The sequence below is a fragment of the Lagenorhynchus albirostris genome, chromosome 8 (genome assembly GCF_949774975.1).
Source record: "Lagenorhynchus albirostris chromosome 8, mLagAlb1.1, whole genome shotgun sequence".
In the NCBI taxonomy this organism is placed as follows: domain Eukaryota; kingdom Metazoa; phylum Chordata; class Mammalia; order Artiodactyla; family Delphinidae; genus Lagenorhynchus; species Lagenorhynchus albirostris.
In genome coordinates, this window is record NC_083102.1 from 1301029 (window position 1) to 1323405 (window position 22377).

At 45.2% G+C, this 22377-nt stretch overlaps 1 protein-coding gene across 5 annotated transcripts in view; it reads right to left on the reverse strand.

Moving 5' to 3' along the window:
- Positions 1-22377, reverse strand: part of UBE3C (ubiquitin protein ligase E3C) — a 122294-nt gene that overhangs the window by 26207 nt on the left and 73710 nt on the right. For all 5 annotated transcript variants that reach the window (XM_060156269.1, XM_060156267.1, XM_060156270.1 and 2 more), the window contains one exon: positions 14268-14515. In XM_060156269.1, coding sequence (XP_060012252.1) covers positions 14268-14515 — 248 coding nt within the window. The remainder of the gene's footprint in view (positions 1-14267; positions 14516-22377) is intronic.

A 22377-nucleotide genomic window follows, 5' to 3' on the forward strand; every position in this document is an offset into this window, starting at 1 on the left:
AGCACCCTTCCGTAGCCACAGCTTCCAGCACTGCTGCACTACTGAACCCTCTATCTCAGGGGTCCCCAACCCCCGGGCTGCAGACTGGTACCGGTCCGGGGCCTGTTAGGAACCGGGCCGCGCAGCAGGAGGTGAGTGGCGCGTGGTTAAGCGAGCGAAGCTTCACCTGCCGCTCCCCACATCGCTCACATTATTGCCTGAACCATACCCTCCTCCCCGCCGCCCCGTGGAAAAACTGTCTTCCACGAAACTGGTCCCTAGCGCCAAAAAGGTTGGGGACCGCTGTTCTGTCTCATACTTGGGTGGCAGTCTATCATCACTGACCCTTACGCACTCATATGCATGCTTCCCCCTTTCCCCCTAAACGTCCAGAGAAAGCTCAGATACCCCCCGAGACCCACATTTTAAACTCTCACCCACTCATATGACTGCAGGAAACTAGAAAACAGCTATGAAACATCCTCCCAGAAGTAAACACCCAGAGTGCACTGGCTTCGGTTCAGAAGCTACTGGCCGGCACCATGAGCCACACTCCCGAGGGACGTCACCGCGTCACTACGTCTCAGGAGGCCAGGCTCCCCATCTTCCCCCAGTGGAGACCACAGATGCTCTGTGCCAGGGAAACTGGACTGTTATGTCCCTGTGCTTTTATTTGATTTGAAGACTAATGATGACCCAATTAATTCTGAAAAGATGGCATAAAGGGACTTCTTAATTAGAGAATGAGTAATAGAATGAATGGCAACTGGCAGGTAAGCCATCTACTGATAATGTAAAGACTGAGCTGTTTGGAGAAGCCACGGTTTGCTTCAAGTTAAGAATGGCTAATACTATTAACCTGAAGCACTTATAAACCCCATTACTTCTAAACGAATGATGCCTTCAAAGCCAAGGAGAGCATTCTGCAGAAGACGACGTGATTGATCCCAGGTGTTGAAGAAAAGCCTCATTTGTACAGTGGACTGTAAAGTAAACTCAAGGTGTAAATCATCCGATGTTCAATATATAAGGTCATTGTTTGCCATTTCTGCATTAGTAACAATAAACCTGTGAAGTTTGTTAAATCTATCAGAGCTACCTGAATTTTAAACAGAAATTCCACTGTGACTCATAAAATGTAAATGCATAGGTATAATTTTTTACACGAGGCAGGTTTAAACCTTTAGAGCATTTAATATACAAGCACTAATAAATGATAGCACTAAAAACTATGATTGCATCAGCTAAATGGGTTATAAATTAAATTTCCATAATGTATGCAACTGAGATACAAATGTAAGCATAAATCAAGGTATTTTCTAAACACAGGTTAATTATACAACTTCAAAACTGCCAATTTCTTATGCAAAATAATCCACTTAGCGTTTTTCATACTGGCCTTAATTCTCAGTCAGCTGCACCACACTTGTTCCTAGAAGCATATCAATAACTACTTGTCATGAAAAAATAGCAATAGGTATATTGAAAAAAACCCTATAACGCATTTTTCAACTGTCTTTTATGAGTGTTTATAGCTAGAAATTGTGCCAAAATGATTTGAAATAAAAAGGATTAATTACGGTAGAAGCCTTTTAATATAAGTAAGTGCAGTCGCAATGCAATTAATGCAAATCATGGCCCTACCGGGAGAGTCGATGTGAGCCGCATCTCAGGCCGTTTGTTTGTGGCCAAATAACTCCAGTAATTTACTACATTAAGAATCAATAAAAAAAAATAATGCTTTTCAAATGCATCTCTATCAATCTTCAGGTAGTTCTAAAGTGAACATTTATAACTTAATCTAAAAACTATATCAGAGATGTCTTGTTTTAAAGCCACTCTAATTGAGCAAGGAGATAATTTTAATTATTTCAGATCATGCTAGCCTTGGAGTTTGAAAAATAAAAGGTATGTAAAATAAGAATGTAAGCTGATAGCAGTATGCTATTTAATTTAGTAGCTAGGCTTCAGAATTAATAACTGAGAGTTGAAAAACATGGTCTCTGGGGCTACTATTGATTTTTATGATAAGCTCCTGCAGGGCAGGAAACACATCTGATCTTCAGTGCAAGTCTACGTACAACATACAGTGCCTAGTCATTTAGCAGATTTATTAAATGCCAACTGTGTGCTAGGGACCGCTGATCTGTAGGATGGAATTCTGCATCCATGAATTTGTTTGCAAAAAACCATTTATTCTCTTTTGAGACATTTCAGGTTATGCAAAACTATGTGTATGGGGCTTCATTTCAAACCCTTCCGCACCGCTTACTCCTGTACCCCTCTGTCCACACCGCTGCCTGACCCTCAGCGACACGGCACACGTTGTGTGTCGGGTCTCACCTGCGCCATTGCCACCCAGGGGGACGAGGTGTCCCACCAGCCCTGGAAGCGAAGGAGAGGTTTTTACTTGTTCATGGCAACTGATAACCCTCACGGAGGGTTTGACAGCTTTATTTTCAAAAACAGCTCTTTCACTCCTGAAATCCTGTGAGGATGCTAGACGGGTAGGGGATGAGAGTTCACGCCTCAATCCTGTTTTCCTCACTGGGTATCCAGAAACCCACCCACGGTGTGACAGCGACTCTGTCCAGCGACTGCCGCCCCCCAGGCCCCTCCCCCCAGCTCAGGCTCCACAGAGGCTGCTCTGCTCCTCCCACTGGGCCCACCAGAAGGTCTCCAGACGATAAAGCACTCACGTCTCCACAGCCAAAGTGACAAAACCCACACTCCCATTTCTACCCACAAGAAGTAAATATTGGGACTTCCCTGGCGGTCCAGTGGTTAAGACTCTGTGCTTCCACTGCAGGAGGCACGGGTTCGACCCCTGGTCAGGGAACTGGAGTCCAGTATGCCGCACGGCGCGGCCAAAAGAAAAAAAGAAGTAAATATCTGGGAGTTCTAGAGCAGCTGTTATATTCCTGCTCCTGGAAAGACACTCGTTAAGGTACCCCATACAACCAAGAACTTTTCTCCGTAATTAAAAGAAAACATTTTGCAGGTTTAAAAATTCTACTTTCACCAGCAGGATAATAAAATACTAGACTTTTGAACTGTGAGGATCCTGGTGTCCCTCAAAGGTAGGAGGCGTCACTGCCAGGTACTGAGGACCCTTGCTAACTAACGAGGGTGATGATATCTGTGACATGCCCCACCCACGAACCCACCTCACACTCACCTCCCCCTCCCCTAATCCCTCTGACATTAAGGCTCTACCAAACTACCATATTACAGCACTACTTTTTAGTAACAGCTTTGCTGTGATATAATTCACGTACCGGACAATTCACCCATTTAAAGCGAACAATCCAGTGGTTCAGATATTCACAGAGTTGAGCAACCATCACCACGATTGGTTTTTGAACATTTCACACCCCCAGCCCCGGGCAGTCAAGGGTCTGCTTTCCATCTCTCAGAGTCCCTAGGCGTCCCGAGCGGGGACGCGCCCGTCTGGGCACCAGGCTGTGCACTGCCGCCCAGGAGCCCTGCCAGCTCAGCCTTGCTCCAAAGTACCGACCCTCCCCTCCCCTCCCTCCCTCCCTCCCTCCCCACCGCCAGGGCAGCAGCTCTGCCTCCTTGCCCTTGAAGCCACGGCTCACGTCTCCCTCCGGCAGCCACCCCTTAGAAGACTGGGGGTTGCTGCCTGCCGGCCCCCCTTCCCAGCCCCTCCCCAGCTGTGGGACAGGCTGCAGCCCAGCCCCCCAAGTGGAAAGCGCCCCCCACCCAGGGCAAAAGCACGCAGGCACCTGCCTGGCCAGCGACCCTGGTGGCCCGGCTGCCACCCATCCCCGCGAGACGCCCTTCAACCCCCGCGACTTTCCGGGCGCGGTGGGCAGGCCCCCGGGCCCCTGCGGGTTGCAGTTTGGGCTGTGCAGTATCGTGCTGCTATAAACACTCCAGCTCGTGTGTTTTGCCGAGTATACGCACTATTTCTGTAGGGATACAGGCTCCAGGACACCATAAGGTAGGTACTTCTGGAAGACACGGCTTCCATTTTCTCGACCCGTGTGCAGAGGCTCTGGCCTCCACCACTCCAGGAAAGCTGCTTGTCCACACTGCTGGCAGAAATGGTCACCTCTCGGTCCTTATCTACCTGACCTACGGGTAGCACCTGACCCGACATGTCATTCTCTCTCCCTTGAAACAGTCTTCATTTGGCTTCCAGATAAGCCCTTCCAAAAGAACCCTTTCCTGGTTTTCCCCCGACCTTCTGGCTGCTGCTTCTGAACTTGCGTTGCTGAATCCCCCTTCGCTCCCTGAGCTCTAAGTCTCGGAAAGGCCCTTTCTGTAGCCACACCCACTCCTGGGTGACACCACCCAGTCCTTGGGTTCCTGCTGCCACTTGGGCTACTTCTTTTTATTTATTTACTTATTTATTTTTGGCTGTGTTGGGTCTGTTGCTTCGCGCGGGCTTTCTCTAGTTGCGGTGCGCGGGCTTCTCATTGCGGTGGCCTCTCTTGTTGCGGAGCACGGGCTCTAGGCACACGGGCTTCAGTAGTTGTGGCATGTGGGCTCAGTAGTTGTGGCAGACGGGCTTAGCTGCTCCGCGGCAGGTGGGATCTTCCTGAACCAAGGCTCGAACCCGTGTCCCCTGCATTGGCAGGTGGATTCTTATCCACCGCGCCACCAGGGACGCCCTGGGCTACTAACAGCAGAGGCCAGGAGGCCTGTTAAACATAACTCTTATGCTATCGCTCCTCTGCTCAGATCCCCGCTGCTGGAACCAGGACTCCCAGCCTGGTCTGTGTCACTCACGGAGGAGAACACCAACCTACTGCTATCTCCCAAACAAAGTTATCCCAATTTTAGAAACAAGAGCAGCAATATACATCTTCACTTGGCTACCTTTTCATAAAGGAAATTTACTCATTTTAAGTGTTTAGAAGGATTTAAATGGGCCGAATTTATTTTTAGATAATTATTGCCCTTATTGCACAAATAAAGGCAGGGAAAGACATGCAATACACTTTACGCAGGACCAGCAAGAGTCTGTGTTCCTAATTTTCCTGGTGAGAATCTAACATGGCTTAGAAAAAGGAAAATGGCCCCAGTGTTAATAGTGACCCATGTTAAACTAGTGTTTGGGAGTGCTTAAAAAAATATGAGAAGGGATATCTCAATAGTAAGCAAGATCTACTTTATGTGGGAGCAGAAAGAATTTTGGTGAGTATCTCAGAATGGCTAAAACTACAATAATATTTTTGGTACTGCAATCAACTGAATTCTGGAATACACCTGCCATTTTTACTGTAAACTATTTTAATTTCATGTTTAATTTTTTTTTTTTTTTTTTTTTGCGGTACGCGGGCCTCTCACTGCTGTGGCCCCTCCCGCTGCGGAGCACAGGCTCCGGACGCGCAGGCTCAGCGGCCATGGCTCACGGGCCCAGCCGCTCCGCGGCATGTGGGATCCTCCCGGACCAGGGCACGAACCCGCGTCCCCTGCATCGGCAGGCAGACCCTCAACCACTGCGCCACCGGGGAAGCCCTCATGTTTAATTTTGAAGAAATAAACTTACATAGAAAACTATGACCTTAACTAGCAAAAAGAAGAATCATCTCCAGATTTGGGAGTGCTTTGTTTTTAATGGAAAAGAATACAAATTGTGATTAGAATGCTGTAAAAGCAGGTACAATTCTCAGAAGGGATAAGGTTCAAACAAAATAATCATTTGTAAATTATAAGTTGTTCATATTTATAAATTATGATCTTTGATTTTTCTGTTTCCAAAAAAAGCTGAAGGTCAACAAGAGCAAACTCGTGATGAATCGTCCCCTGTGGTTAACAGGGAGATTCAGAGAAAGCTTGCTTCTGAAATTTGCTGACATCAAAGGAAAAAAAGTCTTAACATTGTTTGGAAGGCCTGTGCTAAGCACAGAATGCCCATCTATTTACTGAACGTTATGTTTAAGAAGACCTAAGGGGAAGATATATTAACTTTAGGCTCAGAGCCCTCAGTCTGATGACAATCGGATGCTGACCCTTAATGAGTCTGAGAGTTCAAAACAAGATATTATAAAAGAGAAGCTTTGCCATTTAAGGACCAAAGTAACTTAAATGACTACTACTCACCTCAATCAACAGTTTTAAAGCCTCTGCAAATCTGTGAGCATTTTATAAAAGGACTCTAACGAATAGAAAAATAAATTCTCCCAGCTCTCAAAAATCTCAGGATAAACTGTTAACTGCCAATATTATACTCTATGATACAGTAAGTGCTGAATTCTACTCAATACAAAATTATAAACTATGCTGAAGTTTCACCATCTGCTAATTAAAAATTTGAAATATATGATCAAGATATTATCAAATAATTTGATTTACAGGCATTCTGTTTCAATTAAATCAATATTCTGAAGCAAGAAAAAAAGAGCTAGTTCCAAACAGAATTCAAATACGATGAAAGATTTCCTTCAATAAATATTCTGAACTTAATCGGCTTAAATGGACGTAGGTGCTTCTAACTGTTAAAAAAAAAAAAAGTTCAAGATGACATTACCACATCCTTGAGCTGTTTATTTATTCCCTGTCTAGAGCCTGATTTACAGGCGATAAAATGCAATCACAACCCACACCAAAGCAGGAATCATCTGCTAATGGAACTTTTAATGGAGAAGTGACCAGTGACATGAGGTAATTCTTCCTATGTAGGAGTGCTCCTGAAGACCTCTCTGCACTTCATCACAGTAAACAATCACTAACATATGCATTAAAGAAAATTTAAATACATTATGACCCAATAAATATCATAATCAATCAATATACAATTTTCTTCTCTTAAAGATTTAATGTTCAGATACCACACTATTAGTGCTACACTATTACACTCACTTAGATCTGGACAATTTTTAACATGTTGGTACAAAGTTTAACCATTTGTGATCAGATATGTTTTAGAAACTACTGCTCCCTTAGGAATTTCCATGCAGAAAATTATATGAGTAAAATCCTTAAAGTGAGGAACTAAATTAAGTACGATCCTCAAATAACTATAGTTTTGTTACTGGTTTTGTCTAAACTTCATTATTTTAAAGAGCTCTGAGATAGAATTTATACAAACTTCATTTTTAGGAGAAAGGTTTAGATGCCAAATTTTTCTCCCTGGAATCTGGTTTAAAGAGGTAACATATTCCAGGGCTTCCCTGGTGGTGCAGTGGTTATTCATCCACCTGCCAACGCAGGGGACACGGGTTCGAGCTCTGGTCTGGGAAGATCCCACATGTCGCGAAGCAACTAAGCCCGTGCACCACAACTACTGAGCCTGTGCTCTAGAGCCCACGAGCCACAACTACTGAAGCCCGCGTGCCTAGAGCCCGTGCTCTGCAACAAGAGAAGCCACCACGATGAGAAGCCCGAGCACCGCAACGAAGAGTAGCCCCTGCTAGCCGCAACTAGAGAAAGCCCGTGCGCAGCGACAGAGACCCAATGCAGCCAAAAATAAATAAAGAAAATAAAAAAAGAAAATATTCCAGAGTACAGCAGTAAGAGCGATCTGTTATCCCCTCTGAATCTACAGCACTTTCCAAGACTGTGTCGTCAGGACAATTCTCAATGCGAGCAGCACGTCACTGACCAGCGACGCACAGAGCTACCAGTGAGCCAGAAAGCTTCCGCGAGCCAGGATCATCTCGTACTTATCCTGCCTCTACATGAATCAAGATTGGACAATTCATACACTCAGGAAGGCAAAATAATATAGAACGGTAATAAGATTTAATTTATGCAAATAAAATTACTCTGCTGTCTGTCACTGCACTGTATAAGAACCACTGAATTTAGGGAGTATTTCAGGTTAGGCTATCAAAATAAAGGCTCATCTTCACAGAAAGAACGACAGCTCATCCTTTCAAAGATTTTCGTGCAATGGGTTATGAAACTGACATCCTTGGGAGGAAGCTGAGACTGAGTCGAAAGGGACCACTGACAGGGAGGGATACTATCTCCCTGAGAACTGACACCAAGGACAGCACACAGCTCCAGGTGGGAGAGACACATTATGCCTTAAAATGAATTAAGGCGAGAAAATGATCTGTTTGAAATTTATGCTAAGGAATCTAACATCAGGTCAATGTCTGAAATTTGTCACTGAAATAAGGGGAGCCTGAAGAAAACATACTGTTAAAATGGTGAGGTCAGGCTGAAGCCCATTACTAAAGTTGAAGAACGCTTAAAGTCTGTATTATTAAAATAGCAACATTTGGAATCTGAACAAATAAATAATAACTGGGCCTATAATGATGCATCTCAAAGAGATACAAATAAAGGAGCATGATTTTTTTTTTTTTTAAGGAGCATGATTTTTATATCCAGGACATACCGATTCTCACTACCCCGCTGCTTTGTTAGCCCTGGGGTTCCATTACCATTTGTCATTAACACACACACACACACACACAACACAAAACTTACTACAGAGCTACAGTAATCAAAACAGTGTCACACTAGCATAAGGCTAGACATAGAGATCAATGAAATAGAATCAAGAGTTCAGAAATAAACCCTTACATTTGTGGTCAGCTGACTCTCAACAAGAGTGCCAAGACAGTCTTTTCAACAAATGGTGCTGGGACAGCTGGACATCCATACGAAAAAGAATATAGAGGAAACTCTTAACTCACACCATCTACAGAAATAAACTCGAAGCAGCCGCATAGCACAGGGAGATCAGCTCAGTGCTCTGTGACCACCTAGAGGGGTGGGACAGGGAGGGTGGGAGGGAGGGAGATGCAAGAGGGAAGAGATATGGGGACATATGTATAACAGATTCACTTTGTTATAAAGCAGAAACTAACACACCATTGTAAAGCAATTATACTCCAATAAAGATGTTAAAAAAAAAAAGAATCAAAGACAAATATAAGAGCTAAAACTACAAAACTCTTAGAAGAACATTCAGGTGTGTGTATATATATATATATATATATATATATTTTTTTTTTTTTTTTTGGGGGGGTACGCAGGCCTCTCACTGTTGTGGCCTCTCCCGCTGCGGAGCACAGGCTCCGGACGCGCAGGCTCAGCAGCCATGGCTCACGGGCCCAGCCGCTCCGCGGCATGTGGGATCCTCCAGGACCAGGGCATGAACCCGTATCCCCTGCATCGGCAGGTGGACTCTCAACCACTGCGCCACCAGGGAAGCCCTCCGGTATATATTTTTGTGACCCTGGATTAGGCAATGGTTTCTTAGATAAGGCAACAAAAGAAAAACAAAATTAAAAACTTTTGTGCTTCTAAGGAGAACATCAAGAAAATGAAAGACAACCCAAAGAAAAGGAGATAATATTTGCAGACCACGTACCTAATAAGGGACTTGAAACTAGAATATATAAAGGACTTAATAAAAGGCAAACAACTCAGTTTAGGAAATGGGCCTGAATAGACATTTCTCCACGGAAGACAAGAAGCACACGAAAAGATGTTCAACATCATTAATCATCAGGGAAATGCAAATCAAAACCATAATGACACACCACTTCACACCCACCGGGACGGGTGTTACAAAAAAAAGACAGACAATAGTAAGTGTTGGCAAGGATGTGGAGAAAATGGAACTCGCATACATTGCTGGTGGGATTGTAAAAGGGTGCGGACATTTTGATATAGTCACCATATGACCCAACACTTCCACTCCTAGGTATGTATTTCTCTTGGCAAGAGAAATGAAAATATACTGTCCATGAGTGTCCACAGCAGCATTACTCATAAGAGCCAATAGCAGAAACAACCCAACGATCCATCGAATGGCGAACTGATAAACTACAGCACGTATTCACAGGAGACAAAGAAGGAATGAAGTGCTGATATACGCTACAGTATGGAGGAGCCCTGAAAACATTACGCTGAGGCAAAGAAATCAGTCACAGAAGGCCACATATTGTGTGAGTCCATTTATATGAAATGTCCAGAACACGCAGATCACAGAGACAGGAAGTAGGTTAGTGGTGGCCCAGGGCTGATAGGACTGGAGCAGAATGGGGAACAACTGCTAATGAACATGGGGTTTCCTTTTTTAGGATCTGTTCTGAAATTACAGTGGAGATGGCTGCACAACTCAGTGAACGTACTAAAGCCCACTGAACTGTACTCTTTCAAAGGCTGGATTTTACGGAATGTGAATTGTACTTCAAAAAAACTGTTACTTCAAAATAAGTCACAAGAGCGTCACCTACTCTGCAGGCATCAATTTTTAATTAAGGTGCTTCTCAAATGGGCAACTCCATACACTAAGCTTCAAGGGAAGGTCTGTTTAACATAATACGTACCACAGAGAACAGAACTACAAATAAAGGAATTTAATTGTAAAGTTGAAAATGATTATAGTTCTGATTAGTTTTTATAGAAAATGATTACATAGCAACATTAGTCTCTTAGTTACTTATTCAAAGACGGTAAAGCTGCTGAGTAATCACCCCTGGACACTGAGCTCTGAGCGTGGCTTGCACTCAGCCTGCTGCTGGCTCAGTGTCACCGCCCTGAGCAGAGCTGCGCCCCTCGTAGCCCCACCTTCCTGACCTCCCAGCTGCCTTCAGCACATTGCTCACTCCTCCTCCTTGGTACCCTTTCTTCCCTACTGAGACTCCACCTCCTTGGGCCCTCCTCCCCATGTGCTCACTCTGCACAGTCTCTCCAGACACCACAGTGCAGCCCTGCGCCAGCCGGGCGCTCACCAGTGGCTGCCCCCTCTCACCTCGTCTAGCAGAGATGGCCCCTGGCCCTCTACCAGCCCCAGGGCTGCTCAACGCCGCAGCCCCGAGCCACAGCGGCTGCTGACACCCAAGCTGATGAGAACGACGACATCACAAGGAGATTCCCTGCACCAGCCCCAGGGCAGCCAGACAACATCTGCGCCATCGCAGCAAGTTCCTGCAGGGGGTGCAGCTCTGGGTCACACCTGCTCATCAGTTCTTCGCTGTGTCTCTCCCAGGATTCCAGACCACCCCCCGTCTGGTTCTTTACCCATGGACACTTCACCGCAGACTGCTACCCTATCTTTGAACACCGACCAAACCATCCACCCATTCTTCTCTGGAACTTGTGCTTTCTCTAGAGATCCTCTCTCTCCTTCCCTCGGGAGCCAAGCCGGCTGAAAAGGCCACCGACACTCTTTCCACCTGTAACCCTTCCATTTCCTTTACCTCACCCCAAAGCAAACTCATGTCTATCATGCCACCCCACTAAAAACATCACCAATGACTACCCCCCTCATGTCCACCAGCTGAGGGATGGTTACATAAATGTGGTTACATCCTACAACAGAATATTAACTGGCAATAGAAGGAGTGAAGTACTGACACATGGCACAACGTGAGTGATCCCTGAAAACATGCTAAGTGACAGAAGCCAACCACAAAAGGCCACACATGTCATGATTCAATTTACAGGAAATGTGCAGAATAAGGCACAAATAAGAGACAAACGGTACCTTAACAGATTAATTAATAGTAGAATAGCAACAAAAAGTAGATTAGTGTTTGCCTAGGTCTTGGGGGTGGGAAGGGAGGAGTAACTGTTAATGGATACAGGTGATGAAAAGGTCCTAAATTTGTAGTGACAGTCGTACAAATCTGTGAATGCACCGAAACCGCTGAATCGTACCTTTTAAACGGGTGAATTGCACGGTTTGAGAATTCTATCTCAATAAAACGTTACAAGAAAAAAACACCCAGAAAACAAACACTTGCTGATAAATCCAGTGGTCACGTTTCAGTCCTCAGCTGACCTGACCTCACAGCATGACGCTAGGTAATCAGGGCACCGTCACTCAGGACCGGACTGCTGTCCTCGTCTCTAAAAGCCATTCTCCGCATGGGTTCCACAGGGTCTCCCTAAAAATGTACAAAGTCTGTCACCTCAGCCATTTGCTGAACACAGTGATTCTGCACGACCCACGGATGAAGAGCCAACTTGTCATCATGGGACACACCGGCCCTTTATGGTCTGGTTGCCGGCTGGCCCCCCGGCAGGGCTGGCAAACCTGTCCTGGAAAGGGCCCAGCAGCACATACTTCAGCACTGCTCAGCTCTGCCCCCGGGGAAAGCAGCCACAGACAATATGGAAATGATATTCCAGTGAAGCCTTTTTTTAAAAAAAGAGAATACAAACAAACAATAAAATAGGCGGGTAGACTTGCTCAGGGGCTGTAGTTTGCTGCCCTTAGTTTCAGACTGTCACCTCTGGTCACTCCTTTGACTTTCAGAAGCCGTACTGATTACAGTCCTTGTGTTATAATCCAGCCCGTCTCTAAAAATGTGTTGGATAGTAAATATTAAAGATCAGGCGTTCCTATTCTACTATTTCAAACAGTGGAAATAAAAATCCATTCCTAGACGATCCAAAAACCCTAACAAATTTCCCCAAAATACCATGAAAAATGTTTACCTATCTGTATAACAACACACCCAGGTTCTTGGGCAACATAAAGCATGAACTTCATTTATTATCAATCTCAGTAGTTAGTGGCCACGGTGTGTGCACTGTGCACGATACTTTCCAGAACCAGGGAGAAGTTACATCTTCCTTCTATACTGCAAGAAACATCCCAGTATGAAGAGAAACGGGAACTAACTTGAGGAAGGGATCTTCTGAACTGGGCCCGGTGCCTGGCAGAAGTGGGTGCTGGGAGCCAGGAAGGGGGCAGAAGACATCTCCTCACTGTGACGAGGCGGGCTGGCCAGGAGGCCCGAGGCTGGACCACAGCACCCACACGATCCTCCCACCTCCACCCTCTAGACACTGCAATGGGCTGCTGACTCAGACGGTGGACTTGGGGTAAAACTTTTTGTCTGTCATGACCGTGAGTACTTGGTAGTTAGTTTGAGTACCGGGGAATCCCTGCACACGTCCCCAAACACACCATGCTCTGTAAGTTACGACTGGTGGAACGAATTCATTCATTCATTCATTCAAAAACCAAGAATCATTCATTTTCAATTTCCTATGGGAATAACCAGATGATTTTCCACCTCACTTGCAACAGCATAAGTTTCAATTACTGATTTTAGTGGGATACTTGCCAGCCACATCCTGTTAGGATTAGTAATTATCAACACTATTTAAGTGCAAAGAAGCAAAGAAAATAACCTTATATGTAAACGTTTCCATAACTTAAAATGCTAGTAATCAATTAAAAAGAAAAAAAAGAAGAATCCCTTTCTTGGGGGACTGGGCCCGAGCTGTGGGGAAGAGCCCCTCCCAACGTAACTGGAGCCCCACCTCCTACGCCCCGCCTATGGCAGCCCACAAGCTATGCCACGGTCTGAACGTCTGCGTTTCCCCCAAACCCCGCACACTGTGATGGCGTCAGGAGGTGGGGCCCCTGGTGATTAGGGCACGAGGGTGGAGCCCTCGTGAATGGAATTAGAGCCCTTGCAAAGAAGCCCCACGGAGCTCCCTCGCCCCCTTCTGCCATGTGAAGACCCAGGGAGCAGGCACCAGCTCTGAACCAGGAAAGGCGCCTCCACCAGATAAAATCACGCGGTGCCCTGATCTCAGACGCCAGGCTCCAGAACTGCGAGAGGTCAGTTTCTGTTGCCTGTAAGCCACCCAGTCTGTGGGATCTTGTTACAGCAGCCTGAACAGACTAAGGCCAGCACTGCTCTGGTTCAACAGTAAGTGGGACTGGCCTCAGTGGGTACCTTCGTCCTGCTCTGACTCTCATGGGAAGGTGTGCTTTGAAAGTTTCACCATTTAACTAGGAAGTTTCCACTATGTTATATAACTAAGTTTTCCTTTCATTTACAATGAAGGGTAAGGTGTGTTTGTATAGATGGTGTATACCATCAGAGGTAACATTCTGGTTACTACAGCATTACCGTAATATCCTTAAGTGGCCAATTTTCAAGAATCTGCATACAACATATATAACACAAACTACACTGAATAACTATGGCCTTCCACCTCACAGCACTTTGAAAATTTTATAGAACCTTAAAAGAATCACTTTTAACACTGATTATCAACAAGAGCAACTGTGAAAAGACAAAATATTTACAGTACTCATACCTGTGCTAGCAGATAAACAGAATTTTATGTGTATAAACAGAATTTTATATCATGCTTCCCATGTTTTCTACACTATATCAATAATTTTTAAATGTACGTAACTGTGTATGAAATGTATAATGCTATAAAGCAGTTATTATGTAAGAAAACACGATTCAGGGGTTCATCAAAATTACTCAAGCAATTCTGAATAAAGACCTTCAATGAAACAGGCGGTAGCCACGCAGAAGCACCGCATTTCCTCACCCCGCGGTCTGAGACCCGTTTTGACATAAAGTTTACTTTACCTTTCCAAGCATCCTGCCCAGGAAGTAGTAATGTCTGGCAAAGGACTCCCCCACAAGCATCTGGGCAGCTGGGTTGGGGTACAGCAGCCCTTCGTTAGTGGTCTTAAAGAAGCCCTGGTTGGGGTTAAACCCCGACTTCAGTAGTTCATTTAGAAACTCTCTGAAAATACCACCACCGTCAATGCCAGCTTCGTCCAGGCCATGTGCATTGAGTAAGTGCACACGGATCCGCTTTTTCAAATCAGGCTCTGTTAAAAGAGGGGGGATGGGGCAAGGAGAAAATATTTTTTTAAAAAGCAATAAAATAAGCTGGTATTACAGGAAGTTAAGTAAGGGGAGCAAGAATATTAAAAATATTTTAATGCAAGACTTAAAAAAAAAAAATCAACATTAAAAAGAGACAATGAGACAGACTGACCAGTATTTCCCTCAGAGCCCACAGTGGGAAGAAGAGAGACGTTCCTTTGCACTGATACTGACAGACCAAGAATGGAGTGAGGCGGGGGAGGTGTGTTTGGCAGAAAGTACAGTTATCCCACATATGCTAAAGGATGTAACAAACTCAAATACCAGGATGAAGGGAATGGAATTGAGGACCTAAGGATAATACTGGAACAGAAAACTATTACCAAGAAAGGCAAAAAGATAAACGAACAAAGCAGATGTCAACGAAGGTAACATTACAAAGACCCTTGGAAAGAGGCGCAGGACACGAGTCAGAACACCAGAATCTGCATCAGCTACAACGATGTTCGGCTGAAAAATGGGGGACATTTTTGGTTACATAATGTGCCACAATATGCAATTTTTAAGTTGCTTAAGTCTGCCTGGCATGTGAGGGGCATTTCCACACAGGTCCTCATGAGGACAGCACTGAATAGTAGGGATGCCAGGCCCCGGACTCACTTGCAATGAAGACAATAGCCTCCGACACAGGCTTCAGGGCACAGGCCCCAAATACGGGCCAGTAGACGTGCTTCTACCACAAGTCAAAACCAGGGGCTCCCTGGCTTAATCAGGGAACAGGTCTGACAAAGTAACTGACACGTCCTTCACTGTTTCCCACCAACGTCCTTCAGGTGCTTTGCACATCAAGAGCCGCAGGTGGAGGGCAACTGAACCCAGGCCGCAGGGCTGCACCCGGGTCCGCGCTGTAGCTGTCTCTCCGGCAGTGTGCAGTTGCCCACACGTATCTGACCCAAAGCATCTCAGGGGACAGGTGAGCTCTAGAAAACACCCCGGAAAGGGGTTTAGCAGAATGTCGGTTCAGCTGAACCCCAGCACTGTGATGTGCGAGTGTCACTACTGAGGTCACAGGACCTGGGGTGTGAATATTCTATACTACCCTTCAAACAGGGCCAACAGTTTAACGTGTGGACTGAGGCCCACGGCGCCTGCACAGGAGAGGGCCGCCCACCCATCCTGCCACAGGGACAAAAGCTGTGCCTGGCGAGCTCTCCTCTAGGGCAGTGCAGTGCCCACACCTCCCTCAGGAGTAAACAAACCCGACCAGAGGCGGCAGCAGCGTCCTCTTGCGCTCGTGCTTGTGAGGGAATAACCACCGCTGACGTCTACCCCGAGCTGGCAGAACTCACGCCAGGAATTTCACATACATTAATCACTTCCAACCCTTTAACAACCTCTGGGTTAAGAATAATCCCCATTCTCGTGTGAGAAATCCAAGGACAGGGAAGGCTGAATGATTTACCCAAGGACATACAGCTAATATTGTAAAGGGTAGTACTGTAATTTTAAAACATGTCTATTATCTACAAAGCATAGGTTCTTTTCTACTAAAACACATTCTTTTATTTCTAAAATTTAACTACACTTAAATGAAGAACATGCTTTTCACTGATGACTAAATTCCACAATGTTATTTGCATCTATTTTGATCAATACAATTACCAAGCACGTTCACCCTCAAGGCCTAGGTAAAAGGCAGGAAGAATTCTAAGCAGACAACCGTGGATGCAACACAAAAGCACAGTTGTTCTTTGTGACCTTTACATATATCTTCTCAACACTCAGTTTTCAGGATAAACTACAAGCATTTATTTGTCACGTACAGTATTTCTCAAACTGAATGTCAACAGTTAGCAGCAGCAGGTTTCTGAAAAATTCCAAATTCCAATTCTGTAAGCAGTGGTGCTCCGCCAAGGCCCGCCGCTAGCCCTCATCCAAACCGCTAACCCTCATCCAAACCGCTAACCCTCTCACCCAAACCACTAACCCTCTCATCCAAACCGCTAACCCTCATCCAAACCGCTAACCCTCATCCAAACCGCTAACCCTCTCATCCAAACCGCTAACTCTCATCCAAACCACTAACCCTCTCACTCAAACCACTAACCCTCTCACCCAAACCACTAACCCTCTCATCCAAACCGCTAACCCTCATCCAAACCGCTAACCATCATCCAAAACCGCTAACCCTCTCATCCAAACCACTAACCCTCTCATCCAAACCGCTAACCCTCTCATCCAAACCTCTAACCCTCTCATCCAAACCGCTAACCCTCATCCAAACCACTAACCCTCTCATTCAAACCGCTAACCCTCTCACCCAAACCACTAACCCTCTCATCCAAACCGCTAACCCTCATCCAAACCGCTAACCATCATCCAAACCACTAACCCTCTCATCCAAACCACTAACCCTCTCATCCAAACCGCTAACCCTCTCATCCAAACCGCTAACCCTCATCCAAACCGCTAACCCTCATCCAAACCGCTAACCCTCTCATCCAAACCACTAACCCTCTCATCCAAACCGCTAACCCTCTCATCCAAACCACTAACCCTCTCATCCAAACCGCTAACCCTCTCATCCAAACCGCTAACCCTCATCCAAACCGCTAACCCTCTCATCCAAACCACTAACCCTCTCATTCAAACCGCAGCACTAATCTTCTGCGGGGGGGGGGGGGGGGGGGGGGCGCGGGTCTTTGTATCTCAGGGGCTCCACAGCCACTCACAGACGTCACTTCCTCAATTGTGGCCAGAACTGAGATTCTGTGGTTCCCTGAAGCTCATTTCTGTAAACAGCAATATACAATAGCACCATATTTTTAGAAGCAAATCTAGTCTTCTAGGTATCTTGCCACTACTTGATTCAAAAGACAGATTAAAAGTATCTACTTACACAGTAAGGTTGGGGTGGGGGGACCTAAGTCATATATTACAGTTGACCCTTGAAGAATTCAGAGCTTAGGGGCCCACACACAGTTGAAAATCACACAGCTGTAACTTGTGACTCCCCCAAAACTTAACTACTAATAGCCCACCGTTGACCAGAAGCCTTACGGACAACATAAACCGTCGATTAACACATATTTTGTATGGTATACATATTATATACTCTACTCTTACAATAAAGTGAGCCAGGAAAAGGAAAATGTTATTAAGAAAATTATAAGGAAGAGAAAATACATTCACAGTACTGTACTGTATTTATTGACATGTCAAGTTTACATCATCTGCTTTCAAGATGAATCGCCTGGCTGTCAGTACCTACACCAACACTGTTTACACGATACAGAACACTGTAGATGTTATACACATTACTAACACTAGACATCGAAAATGAAAAGATAACGTGAAAACGAAATTCCTATTTGTTTACAGGTATAACGATTCATGCACTGGTAACAAAGCATCAAGAATATGACTGTTTACGGTCGCCTCGCCTATACACTAAGGACTGAATCCTTACAGCATGTTTATGCATACACCATTACAGCCATATCCATAATACAGTATTGGTAGCATTGTTACATGTTTCTAAAAATCACTTACCTGTGATGATAAGCCGATAAGCAGTTTCTCCAATTACAAGAGAGAGGGAGGCATACTGTACCGTAACGTTACTTTGAAAGCAATGTTTTGAGAGTAAGAAAGCTATCACATCATTAATTTTACAGTTAGCATCGCTCACTTTGCACTTATGTAAGCACGGGCTGTCCACTTCAGTACAAGTCCCGCACACGATGAACTGCCATCTGTCTACACAATGAACACCTGGGCCACGATGATGATGACACAGAAATGTCTCACACGGTTCTTAGACTTTCCCAGGAAGACACTCACACACACAAGAGCTAAGCTGCTCACTGCGAAGTGGGAGTGGATCAGCACAAAGGCCTTCGTCCTCGTCCTCGTGCTGATTAGGCCGAGGAGGAGGCGTTGGGGGGGGAGGTGGAAGGGGAAGCAGGGGGGGCAGGCACGTTTGCTGTGACTTTACGGGAACAGATAATTTCTGCCTGACTTTTTTGCTCTTTTATTTCTCTAGAACTGTTTCTATACGGAACCAATCCTTCTTCCACTGTTTGCTTTAGTTCCAGTGTCCACATCACAGAAGGGTCCAAGGCGTAAAAGTCAGGAGTGACGTCGAGCAATCAGAACCCTCCCGCCAGGTGGCCTGCTTGCCGCCAGGTGCTCTTCTTCTGCATCCTGTCCTCGTCACTGGCTGTGGTTCAGAGGCTCTCATCTCCACCCATTCGTCTTCTGTCAGGTCCTCTCACCTGGTGCCTACTAGCTCTTGCCTTTTTTCTCCAAGATCCGTATTTTGAAAGCCTTCACCCCACCTTTATTTTAACCATATTTACAATCTCTTTCACAATTTCCTTGATTGGCTCCGACGTAGATCCTGTGAAGTGATGCACAGCATCTGGACACTTTTCCCCAGCAGGACTGTACTGTTTCTGGCGTGGTGGCTTTCACGGCTCTTTCTATAACAGCTATGGCATCATCAATGGTAGGAGACTCTCACGATGTTCTCTCTGCTGGGTTCTCTGACACCACGTTGACAAGCCTTTCCACGGAGCACCATGTGTAATGAGCCTGAAAGGTCCCTATGGCCCCCTGATCTAGAGGCTGAATTAGAGATGTGTTTTGTGAGCCAGCAGACCACTTCTATGCCTTTGGTGTTGAACTCATGGGTTTCTGGGTGGCTATGTGCATTGCCAATATCAAAAGAGCTGTAAAGGCCATCCCTTGCCAACAAGGTGCTTCCTGAGGTCAAGGACAAGGCACCGATGGAACCAATCCAGAAAAAGGGCTCTCACTGCCCAGGCCTTCTTGTTGTCCAGCCAGACAGACAGCTGGTGTTTACCTTTCCCCTAGAGGCTGGGGTGAGCAGCTCTCTAGATGAGGGCAGTCCTGCCCATACACCCAGCTGCACTCCTGCCCCTCCTGCTTAAATACTGGTGCTCACTTCTCCTCCTCACTAAAAAATGTCCTCTGTGGCAGATTTTCCCCAGAATGGGGCACTTTCGCCTGCATTAAAAACCTGTTCAGGCAGATGTCCCTTCTCCTCAACGATTTTCTTAACAGCGTCTGGGAGCTCATCTGCTGCCTGTTGGTGGGCAGATGCTGTTTCTGCTGTTATCTTGACAATTTTAAAGCCACACTTCTTCCTAAAATTATCAAAACATCCTTTGCTGGCATTAAATTCTTCAGCTTTTGATCCTTCACCTTCCTTTTGCTTTAAGTTGTCATATAAGATACGAAGTAGCAGTATAACACACTATTTTGAACAAACTGGAAATAAATTTTAGGGCTCTCTTGACAATTTTTAGGCTCTCCTGGAAACTCTTGACAATTTTTTTTTTTTTTGCGGTACGCGGGCCTCTCACTGTTGTGGCCTCTCCCGTTGCGGAGCACAGGCTCCGGACACGCCGGCGCAGCGGCCATGGCTCACGGGCCCAGCCGCCCCACGGCATGTGGGATCCTCCCGGACCGGGGCACGAACCTGCGTCCCCTGCATCGGCAGGCGGACTCTCAACCACTGCGCCACCAGGGAAGCCCCTTGACAATTTTTAAAGCAACATGGTTATTAGATGGTTTATTCTTTTTTTACGACCAGTAAGAGAAAGTAAATTTGAAAGTATGTAAGGGAAATGCAAACCTTTAACAAAACATATGGATATATTTTCTGACTTTGAAAATTTTTTAGAAAAAGTAAATTAACTGAAAACATATCTGGCTTTTGTATAAATAAAATATGTAAACTTAAAATATTATGTTACGAAAATAATACATCATAGTTTCTTACTAATTTTCAATGACATCAATGTCATTGGAAATTAAACATTTAGAGAATAAAACATGTATAGAAGAAAAAAGTCATATAGAAAGACTACTTTTTCTCAAATCATATTGGAGTCTATAGATATGCCTTTCTTACAGCAATCCTGCACGCATTTTCAGCATGAAATAAAAAGGTGCGTCACCAAAAGTACAAGGTTTTCGTGCTGCTGGTGTAGCTGCTGCCACAGCTTCACAGATTTCCTTTTCTTATTTTTTATTTTTTACAACAGTCCTCACGGTGGATTCATTTGTCTTGAAGTGGCAGTAACCAGAGCTGCAGGTACACATCAAACAGCCCAACATTTTCTCGTAACGTCACGCCTTTTCTCTGCTTCTTGGGAGCACGTCCAGCATCACGTGCAGCACTTTGTGTTGGTCCCCCATGTTCGCTAAGGTTCACAGGGTTGCACTAGACACCAGGGAAAATACACAAGAACCACGAGCCACCACTTTTTACTGGGTTCGTGGTTTCCTGGAGGGGACGTGTGCTCAGGCGGAGGTGATGAGGGTCACGCTTGTCTCGAGGGGGTCCACACCACACTGAGCTCAGCGCAGGAGCAACGGGAGGCGGCTAAGAGATCGCTGAAGCAGGACAGCGTGCGCTACAGGCACCTGCATGTTTGCTTACACTTCTCCTAACTGTGAAGGGCGCCACACACCGTCTGCAAGTGTTTCTGTAAGCTTTGATAAACTTTAACTTCTTATAATAGATCTGTGTATGCTTCTGACAGTAAATGATAAAACAGACTAGTATCTATCAATACGTATATTTTATGCACTCATGACATACCCTTTTCTTAATTTTTTCAGTATTTCTAGGTTACGCAGTTTATCTGCAAGTTTTTTCTAATTGTTATAAATCTCCAAAAAGTTTGGCAATATATTTCTTGAAAAAAATCTGCATAAGTGGACCCGCACAGTTCAAACCTGCATTGTTCAAGGGTCAACTGTACTTTGATTTTACCCTATTATCACTTCTTCTTCAGAAAAACAACGTAATAAACCCTGCCCATTAAGCAAGACAGAATCCAACGAACCAACACACAAGAGCACAAGTGAGGCTCTCAGGAACGGAGTCCAGAACAGCTCAGAGCCGACAGCTCTAGCAAATCTCATCCCAGACAATGGATGGCACCAAGAGCTCACCGAGACGTTAACCCTCACAACACTCCTGAGAGCAAATACGGTCCCTTCTCCATAGTCACCACAAGGAGAGATGAACAAGCCACGCTCTCCCCCAGGTAAAGTGCTGCCGGGTGGAGGCACGGTGGAGAGCACGTGCGTGGCATCACCGCGCCAGGACCCGTGCCACTCTGCTTGCTTAGCTCCCTACTGCAAAAAGAAGTCACTCAACTTCTCTGAGCTCCACCAGGTCAGTTCACTTGCAAGATGGGGCGAAACCCACACTTTAGAAAACTATTCTGAGATGATACGAGATATAAGAGCCCATAAAGAATGGACCTGCTTTAATGACTAGATGATGTATGGAATAACCCTATTAATTGATTATATGTAAATGATCAGTCAACGAAGCACTTCAAGCCAATTTTCCATAAGTAAATTAAATATTCTGAGATATTTAATTTTATAATTTGCATAGCAAAATACCAAACGATTTTGACATATGGTTTAAAAATTCTTATTAAGAAGGCCTGACTGAGAGAACACTTGTAAAGATTTAAGGCATCATAACATAAATATTGTAAGATTCTTCCAAAATCTTTAAACTCAGTGAGATTATCAGCCTGCACAACTAGAGAGCTGGAGTGTGATGAACTTTTAAATCATTTTTAAGCTTAAGGATTCATTAGGAAATTTGGGGCTTGTTATCACTGAGCAGTAATGTCTTAATCTCCATGAAATAAAGTTAACTGAAAATCGCTGCTAAGCACACGTTCTCATTTTGGCTGAAGAGCTCGCGGACACACACTAGCCTGCAGGAAGCAGGACCTGCAGGAAGCCCAAGCCCACCAGGTGCAGAACCGGGTCAGCTGTGAACGTCCACGCCCTTCGTGGTGAC